General features: G+C 44.2%; 1 protein-coding gene across 3 annotated transcripts in view; it reads left to right on the forward strand.

The window, feature by feature from the left end:
- The window catches only part of KDR (kinase insert domain receptor), a 42,246-nt gene extending 32,782 nt beyond the window's left edge, over positions 1-9,464 (forward strand). The window contains exons 27-31 of one of the 3 annotated variants that reach the window (XM_016207269.2): positions 466-617; positions 5,545-5,644; positions 6,147-6,232; positions 7,895-8,160; positions 8,394-9,464. In XM_016207269.2, the coding sequence (XP_016062755.1) occupies positions 466-617; positions 5,545-5,644; positions 6,147-6,232; positions 7,895-8,117 (561 nt within the window). In that variant the 3' untranslated portion in view covers positions 8,118-8,160; positions 8,394-9,464. Of the gene's footprint in view, positions 1-465; positions 618-5,544; positions 5,645-6,146; positions 6,233-7,894 lie in introns of all 3 variants that reach the window. The other 2 variants (XM_016207262.2, XM_016207279.2) reach the window with 2 other exon arrangements.
- The last annotated feature ends 574 nt before the right edge of the window (positions 9,465-10,038 follow it).

The raw sequence follows: 10,038 nt of genomic DNA on the forward strand, positions 1-10,038 counted from the left end.
AGACCCATTTTCCTGCACATTTATTGCTTTTCTCTAGACTGTGATCAGTTTTTCCATTGCCTTGAAATATAGAGGCTAAAATTGGATGACATGCCCTTTAAAGGACCTGGCTGTGTGGATAGCGCTTTGTGTACAAATGATTTCTCAGCTCTGTGGGGCTGTGTGTGTCCTGTTGCTGCATCTGTGACCACGGCCTGCTTGGTCTTCACTGAGGCCACAGTGCTCTGTGTCCCCTTTACCCATCTCCTTATTTGTGAGCTCCTTTAATATACTTTGATGCACACATCCCTTTCAAGTGCCCTTTTGTTTTTACAAGCCAGTTTTAATGTTGTCTTAAAGTTTTACATTTCCGATGTGAAGGCAATATACCTCATAACCAAGAATCCATGTTGGCCTTTGTTTTTCATGAAAAGGCCCTTGAAGGGCCGAAGCCATAACAATAGCACTCTGTGTTTATTGTTTCAGGATGGCAAAGACTACATTGTCCTTCCGATATCGGAGACTTTGAGCATGGAAGAGGATTCTGGACTCTCTCTGCCCACCTCACCTGTTTCCTGTATGGAGGAAGAGGAAGCGTGTGACCCCAAATTCCATTATGACAACACAGCGGGAATCAGGTACTGTATATGGCCAGCATCCCCTGGGGAGCGGGGTGGCACTTCGAGGTCATCTTGGAAAGGGGGGTGGAAGGAAGACGTTTCATGGAGCTGCTGCATCCCACTTCCACATTTATCCGTGGCCCTGAGGCTAATAGAAAGAGAAGTGCTCCTTGAAGAGGGCCTGGGTAGGTGTGTTTCCTCCCATCTGTGGCCCACATTGCTGCCCTAGCTCTTCTTTTCAGAATTTTAAGCCCTGCAGCTGCAAATAGCTGGAATGCCACAGTTTGTTAATCTCCAGAAAAAGAGACCAGTTTTACAAAGACATCTGTATTTAAATTATCCCCATGTACTCTTTTATTAATGTGAATTAAATGGCTCAGGAAAGATTCAGGGAGGAGGAGTTCTGTGCATATATGAAAACACACTTATGCCTCTGGGGCTAGGATACAGTCTGCCAGGGGGATGCACCCTGAATTAGACTGGACAGCACATCTCCCAAAGCCCCGCCCAAGTCTGATTTTCGGGGTTTTATTTGCATAATGAGACTTCTGGGCTTATTTAAAACATGTGCACTGCAGTCCTTCCCTGATTTGTAAAGGGGTTCTGAAGGCAGCTTTCTTCTCTCTCCCTCCCAGCACCTGTGCATAAGGAAAAAGTTGATATGATTTTCTATGTCGCGATGTGAAAATTGCCTTTTACTAAGCCTGGGACTTCTTCCCTTTGCTTTGGTTCTTTTAGTACCCCTTTGGGTGTTTTCCTCCTATAGCTGGGCCCCCCGACAGCATGGCCCCAGCTGCCGTCTTGGGTGTGCTGTGGCCTCAGAGAGGGGCACGGGCCTTTACACACTTGGCCAGGTTGCCACATAGCAGGTGAGGAGGCGCCTGGACAGTTCGTGCCATGGAATCACACGGGGCAGCGGAAACTCTGTTGTGAGAGAGAAGCAAGCTCAGGGCAGTTGGTGGCCAGCAAGTGAGCTGCCCATTCCATTTTGTCAAGAGCCTTTGGCTTTTCCTTATATTATCAGATTTTGCCCACATGGTAACGCTCAGTGTTAGGCAAGGTGGAAAGTATGATCTTTTTTGATGTGGATGTTGAGGCTCAGAGAGGTTACCTGGGGAAATGTGATTCAAGATCCAGATTTTGAGTCAGACGGAAGTGGCCTGAACTCCCAGGTCAGCCTCTTGGCAGCTGTGTGACCTGGGGCAGATCTTCGCCAAGACCCAGGCAAGGCTGCCGGTATTCGAAAATGATTGCTTTGAGAATTACTGATATGATGCGTTTCTCAGTGCCTCGCACTTAGGGAGCGCGCAGTAAATGCTAGTTCTTATGTGACTTGCTTAAAGTCGCATTGCCCAGGATGACTGCAGTTTCCCTGATATTGAACCCAGTGCCGTTTCTCCCACACCAGGGAGGATCTCTCAGAGAGAAACAGTAATGGAATGAAAGCCTACACTTCCACTCCCATGTTAAAAAAAAAAAAGACCTCGTTCCAGTTCAGCCGGCCTTCTGGCGTGGTCATTATTCCCGCAACACTGTCGCCTGCTGGTTGATCCTGAGGCCTGTTCCCTGGTGCCCTGACCGGGTGGAGCGCGGGCCCACGTCGGCAGCGTGTGGCTCGCATGGGCACTTTGCACATGGTGCTGAGAGCGGATGAAGTCATGTTTGTGTAATGGAAGTGCCAAGTGCGAGGCTGGATCTGAGACAGGGCTGCTAACATTTATCCCCAGAAGCGTGGACAAATGTGACACCGCACTCCCAACGCAGGCCTGGCTTCTATTTTCTGCCTGTGATTTTTGAATTGGTCTTTCCAGCTCAGTTTCTCTTTTATCCAGTTGTAATTTAAAAAATAAAGTGGAAATTGGCATCTTTTGTCTGAATCCCCTCCCTGCCGCCTCCACCTTTTCTCCTTTTATAAAAATAAGACTACGCAGTCACATTTTAATCATCTGGGTTCAAAGAAAGGCGGCACCGAGGCATCTGCACACGGCACACTTCATTTTGCGGGTCTGCTTCCCTGGGGGGAGAGAGACGAGGCTGGGGCACCTCTCAGCGGACTTGTTTTCCCCTCTCCCACATTTCCAGTCAAGTAGAAAAGCCGAGGAGCCTTTCTCACTTGCTTCCTCCTTATTTTCAACTCCATTGCACTATAAATAGAGCTGGACAGAGACATCACTGTGGGAGCCAACCTCATGATTTGCTACCTAGTTAAAAAATATGTGTTCAGCATTTATTTAGAGAGAGGCTGAGAAGTGTGTGGGGGAAGGGTGGCGAGGAAGGACCACCAGTGTCTAGACGTAGCTTCGTCTCTCGTTTCCCCTGTGGACCGGCCCTGGCCCCGAGTTTGCCTGCTTCCTGCAAGAAAACACATATTAATTGCACTCATCTTTCTTTGAAAGCAGTTTGGGGGCTATCTGCGGTTGCTCCATCATTTCCCCGGGTAGTTTCATGTCCCACTCCCAGCAGCTTATCAAAGATTTCTTTTCAGTTCTCTCCCAGACAAAGGTTTTGGCACATAGCATTTTCTTCATTTTGGTTAATTGCTGCTGCTGACTGAATGTTCCTTGGAGATTGATGCTTGGGACAGCCTGCTGGCTAGAGGCTCCTGAATTTGGCTCTGATATTAGACAGCTTGAAGTGAAACTGTCTTTTTCCATCTTTAGTCTATCTCACACCCCACATACACCCTTCTCACCACCTCTCATCACACAGGTCACACATGGGAGAGAGCTGTGCTATGCACATACTAGGTGCTTAATAAAAACTTGAACAGCCATATCCACTGCTCTTCTTTTTCCTTCCTGATACTTTTCCGAAGGAGTCAATGTAGAACAGAACAAAACAAAACAAAAGAAAAACCACCACCACCAACAAACGCTTGCATGGGCTTTGGTGTCTAAGACCAAAGTGTGAGTGCCAGTTCTAGCCATTTCTTCCCTAAGGCTTATCCGCCTCATCTCCAAATGGGAAATAAAACACACACACACACACACAACTTTGTAGTTTGGTGAGGAGCAGATGCAGCAATATCCATAAAAATGCCTTTTTAACTATGAAGGGCCGTCAACTTTTAGAGTTATTGGGCTCAGAAGTCAAGGAGCTACCCTCTCTAAGGTAGCTGCAGTATTGCTCAAGATCGCCAACTTTAGTTGATTCTATATCCTAATATCTCTCGAATCTGTCCATTTCTCCAAACTCTGTGAGCATCGCCTTTCTTTAGTCAGGCTGCCCTGCCTTCTCCCAGACAAGTGGAATTGTCCTCTCAGTGATCTCACTGGCTTTGGTCTTACCCTCCTCAACTCAGGGTCATCTTTCTAAAGAACATACCTGACCTGGTCATTCTCATGCTTAAAATTCTTCAGTGGTTGTTCATTACTCTCAAAATTATAATCCAGATATTCCAGGTATGTGATTTTGGACATATTCCTTAACCTTTCTATGCCTCAGTTTGTCATCCGAAGTCGGGATAATAATACCCTTCACTAGGGAGGTACCACTTGTGAAGATGCCACAAGACAGTGGTTGAGGAGCATTTAGCACAGTGCCTGGCACATGGAAGGGATTCCTGAATGAGTGAGCGAATAGATGACTGACTGTGCTACCAATAGTCTTTAGCAACTGCCGCTTATAAGGACTGAACTTAGGACAAGGGAGCTTTTTCTCTCTGTGTGTGTATAATGTCTTATTTCTTGTGGAGTTTCCTGAGTGAGGATGTTACTGGTGAACTTCACTGGCTCCTCTCTATAGGAGAAGGAACCAGCCTCCTGGGACACGGGAGGGAGACTTGGTTTCCACTCTCTTCCTTTGGCCCAAGTGAGTCCTCACTCCACTCATTCACAGAAAATGCAAGGAAACAGAAGTGAGCATGTCCAGAAGGCTGCCGATGGTGGGAAGTACTCTGGGAAAAGAGTGAAGAGTGAATTTACTGTCCATTCCTGCGAAAAGGAATTTCTTGCTTTCCACTTGGGCTGTCAGTGATTTTAACCAGATCGCTCAGACTCACCCAAAGTCACAGGGCAGGGAAGGAGCACCCGCCGCAGGCAGGAGATATGTTGTCTGACAAGTCCTATTCTTTGGGCTCCTGAAGGAAACTGGCACCCTTTGGACACAAAGGAGGAAAACAAGCTTCGGTTGCTAGAACATTGTACTTTCTAAGAGCACTTAGCACTTGCCATGTATTCCTCACCTCCTGCATCTCCATCCATCCTTCTGGCTGAGGGGGAGGCTATGGCCGGTACATTTTCAAGATGAAGCAGCAGGGGCGTAGAAGTGTTTAGGACTCTCCCAAGTTTGTGTAGACTTTGAAAGAGACAAACTATCTCGTGACACTTGAACCACTGCCCTTTCCTGAGACCAGCAACTCTGTGGGCTGAAAATAGGGGATAGTGAGACTCCTGTCTACACACTAAGCTGCTATTACCTGTAGACGGAGGTGATTGTCTTCAGATCCTGCTGGGTTCAGCATCCTATAGTGAGATTCAGTGAGGTTCAGGAGTTTCCCTTACCCATCTTCCATTGGATGTTTGCTCTGTGGACATTGACTAGAAACCCTTTCTTGGGAGATGGCCAGGAAAGTGTGAAGCACTCAGTGATATGTTGAGAACTCAGTGGAGGAGCCGCATGCAGCGAGGAAGCCAAACAGAAGGCAGCCGATCACTTAATTTGCTGTTGTCTTTAGTCCAGCCCTGGACCTCAGAAGTACGATTCAAAGGAACAGGGCTCATCTAGGCCCCTCGGTTATATTATACTTTTAAATGGACTTTCGCAGGAAATTAAGCTGTCAATGTGTGCTAGCAGAGAAAGATTCTGTTTTGTTTTTCTTTTTCCAAAGGATGTTTGGAAGGTCACTGTTAAATTTGTGGTTGAAAGATAACGAACTTAGGTATCACTTATGGTAACTGCAGCCAAATATACCACCGCTAAAATACAAATATTTGTTCTTTTGCAGTCAGTATCTGCAGAACAGTAAGCGAAAGAGCCGGCCTGTGAGTGTAAAAACATTTGAAGATATCCCGTTGGAAGAACCAGAAGTAAAAGTAATCCCAGATGTAAGTACATCTTTTAAAAATAGTCTTAGAAATAATACAAAGGACGAAACATTTGCTAGATAAATATTAGCCTAAGCATCAGTCTTGGAGGCTCATTATAAGGCTTTCCTTGAGGGTCTGTGTCATGGGGTCGCTACTGAAATGAAACTTATCAGACCCCCTGGCTTTTTCCAGAAGTAAAGCCTGGTTCAAGGTTCAAGATACTCTACTTTCATGTCCAATTCCACTCAAGTGTAAATAGTATCATTGGGAAAAGAGGGATAGAAATAGGTCCCTCAGCTTTTTTCCCCTAAATTCCTCTCTTCTTCCTGGCCTGGGTCTACTTCTAGGAAGCAGTTGTTCCCTCTTACAGCTTGCACAGTTTCTGGCTGTGTCACCTTTACCTCCCTCTGCACAGCACTGAACATGTTGTCTGATAAATGGGTTAAGAAATCAGCTTAATGAAGTAGTTGGTCAGTGTATGCACTCAATCAACTGTGCCATCTCATTGTCTCTTAAAAAGGACAACCAGACGGACAGTGGTATGGTTCTTGCATCAGAAGAGCTGAAAACCTTGGAAGACAGAACCAAATTAGCTCCGTCTTTTAGGTAAGGCCCAGCCAAATAGAAAAGACAAATTTCAACAAGAATTTTTAGAAGGAGCTTAGGATTTTCAATGTAGGGGCAGAGTTTTCACATTTTGTGTCTCCGTTGGTTGGGCAAATTTGCATCAGCCTATCTAATAAAGAACTTAAACAATTAAATTAAGTGTTAAGTCTAAGAAAGAGTTTGAAATACATTAGAGGATTTTTATGAGATTTGTCTGGTACTGGCTAAATAACAAAGAGATCATTATTAAAATCTTTGTGGACCTGAACATAAATAGTGCATCTGTCCTTAAGAATTATGATATATAAATAAGCCAATATCTGTTTGTTTAAGATACTTAAATATTATTGGCTGAGTTCGCCTTATTCAATTGTGGGAAAAATACTAAATTTTGTTTTGAGTATCATTTTCTCCAGGTGGTTCCATAGGAACCTGTAGTTGTTTTGAATATACGTACCTGCTTTTGACCTAACAAATAAATGAAAATCTGCATTTATATGAATAATAGGATGCAGAGTAGTTATTTATTTGCTAGTGGGTTCACTCAGGGTAAGAGTAGAGATGATTTTGATCTACCTATAATCTAACTATTGTATAAGTTGGGAATACCGAGGGATTATTGAGTGATGTTCATGTTGAAAAGACAAACATTAAAATGTGCCATTGTGCTATTTTGTTTGCCTTAGCCCAAGGTGGGAAATTGTGAGAGTCAATCATGTTTTATTCACTGATTCAAAATATATTTACTTTGAATATATATATGACTGTGTGCCAGTTACCATGCCATTGCTTGAGACACTAAACTCATTTTATTGAGGTTGGGTTGAAAGGAAAATTGCATTTCTAGTGATTTGAAATAACTTTTAAAACATATATGAGCACAAAGTTAATAAAATCCTTTTTGCAGTTTTCAACATGAATAATTTGATAAAGCACTTATTAAGGGGGAAAAAGCCACATCTCGGAATGGCTTGAGAAATGTAAATCCTAAAGTTTAAGATCAGCACAGCCTACATTTCTGAGCTCTGACATGATTACCATCTGTCATGCTTCCATATCATTAAAAACATTCTCTTCTTGTTGCCAAGTGATCCAGGCCCTCAATCCTTCCAACGAACGTGATTTTGATGGGTAAAAAAGTAGTTTCTAACATGTCTGGCTTGATTGCACATACATCTTTCAACTTATTAAAGTTTAACATTGCTTGAGAACTCTGTTGACACCATACACATGCCTTGTAATCCCCTGGTTGACAGTGTGGGGAAGGCACAAGTGGACTTTCAGAACATCCCAATTTCCTTTCATATCATGAAAGAGCCCCTTTGGCACCTACCATTGTATACAAACTTGTCAATCCACAAGGCCATAAAAATGTTCCATTGGTTGGAGCCTTTGCATAACTCAGAACTGCCTTTCATCTCATCTCAGGTTTGAAAGACTCAAACCTGAATAAGGGGACTTATCTGAAAGGACAAATTCATGCTCGTACCTGAAAATAGACATTGTCTGAGCAAACCTGATATGTTGATTAACAAGTGGGAGAGATAAGGGCCAGTGTCTCCAGGGAGATTACTGCCTACCTGGGGTGGGGATGGAGTTAGGGTAAGAAGCAAAAAGCTGCCTGCTCTCCACCAACTCATGCAGTTGCCATTTTTTCCACAGTGGACTGATGCCCAGCAAAAGCAAGGAGTCTGTGGCATCTGAAGGCTCCAACCAGACCAGTGGCTACCAGTCCGGGTATCACTCTGATGACACGGACACCACCGTGTACTCCAGCGAGGAGGCAGAACTTTTAAAGCTGATGGAGATGGGACCGCAAGCTGGCAGTGCAGCCCAGAGTCTCCAGCCTGACTCTGGGACCACACTGAGCTCTCCTCCTGTTTAAAAGGAGGCACCCATCTTCCCTACTCCTGGAAATCACATGAGAGGTGCTGCTCAGATTTTCAAGTGTTGTTCTTTCCACCACCAGGAAGTAGCCACATTTGATTTTCATTTCACAAAAAAAAAAAGGACCTCAGACTGCAGGGAGCCAGCCCTCTAGGCATTTCCTGACAAGATGCTTATGACCCAAGAATGTGTTGTGTCTCCTCCCAGTGTTGACCTTCTCTTTCATTCTTTTAAAAAACATGTAAGATGTTCCCTGGTGTGGGTCTCCCCACAGGTTATAACAAAAGAAGTCCAAGCAATGGCTTCATTGTCCAAGAAGCAGCAATACCTGGGGAGTTGACGCCTCTCTAAAACCAGAAGATAATCCAGGCAATGGAAGTGCTTTTGGTGTTGAAGATGCGAAGACCTTTAGGGCCGAGTCCATCTGGGAAGCTTTGTTTAGGATGTGGGTCCTGAGCCAAGTCTCACGTGCAGGGTTTGGACTGATAGAAAGGAAGGTGTCGCGTACTTTGAGGGCCTGCTGGAGCCTGCACATGCATCGTGTTGCTCTGGTGGACGTGGGCATGGGGTCTGCGAGGGAATGCAAAGGCTTCAGACGAGGTTACTGGTTTTAGAAGGTTGCGTGCTCTTCCCAGTTGGGCTAAATGAGAGTTCCTTGTGCTGTTTCCGACTCCTGATGAGAGTTCCTTCCGGACTCTTACGTGTCTCCTGGCCAAGCCCCAGGAAGGAAATGATGCAGCTCTGGCTCCTTGTCTCCCAGGCTGATCCTTTATTCAGACGCCACAAAGCAAGGACATTCAGAAGAGGCTCCCCGTGGTGGTGAAGAATCTGACTGTACAAACCAGCTTCTGGTTTCTTCTGGATGAATAGCCACATATCTGTCCCGACGTGTTAGGCCTGAGCCTGAATGCAGCAGGTTCAGTGTCAAGCTGCGGTGTCAAGGCTTCGGGAAGGACTTTACTCCTTTGTCCCTTCTCTGCTCCTGTGCCATCCCTCTCCCGTTCACCCTCCACTAGTCAGTGTTTTAATCATTTGGCCTCTACACCCTCGTCAAAACTGATTTGGTTTGTTCACTCTTTGAATAATTATTAGTCAGATTTCAAAATTATTTTATAGCCAAAGTTATAACAACACCTATTGTATTGTGTAGACTTTTTAACATGTAAAGCTATTTCTACTGGTTTCTGCCCTTGTTTCCTTTTTTAAAAACAAAATGTATTGTTCGTTTGGTACCATAGTGTGAGATGCTGGGAACCATGACTCTAAAACATGCTATGGCACATATATTTATAGTCTGTTTATGTAGAAACAAATGTAATATATTAAAACCTTATATTATATATAATGAACTTGGTATTATCCACATTTTGTATCAGTGTATGTGGCATAACAAGGTCACAATGCTTTCAGCAATCAATGCCTTTTATTAAAAAAAACAACAAAAAACTGAAAAACTTGAAGGAATCCATTTGCAAGGTTGTGTGACTGTACCTATCACTGCTCTCACTTCTGAAACGGAGGGAAATTGGACGTAGTTTCCATGTGGTAGTTTTTCACTTTTGCTTGTTCCCCTATTCTTCTTATAAAGGATATTTTCGTAAAATGTTTATATACTTTATAAACCAATAAATGTATTCTTAGTTTAAAAAAAAAATACAATGGTATAATATTATCCTAACTATTCTGAGGGTACATACTTCTGGCTTGAGGTAGAATTGCTTCTCCCCCTCCTCGTCTTTGGGACACAATAATTCACACACGTGCACAAATTGTAGTCCAAGCACTTTTTGGAATCTGACAACATGGACTGAGAGATACCTGGTAAGTTCTCGAAAGTATTTTTGGCCCTCCAGTAAACCCCATGCCTGTTAGAATCGCCAAGCATGAAAATCAGAGGGGGAGAGAGCCTGAGATAGGCG

Source organism: Miniopterus natalensis, chromosome 1, assembly GCF_054644295.1.
Source record: "Miniopterus natalensis isolate mMinNat1 chromosome 1, mMinNat1.hap1, whole genome shotgun sequence".
NCBI classification, from domain to species: Eukaryota; Metazoa; Chordata; class Mammalia; order Chiroptera; family Miniopteridae; genus Miniopterus; species Miniopterus natalensis.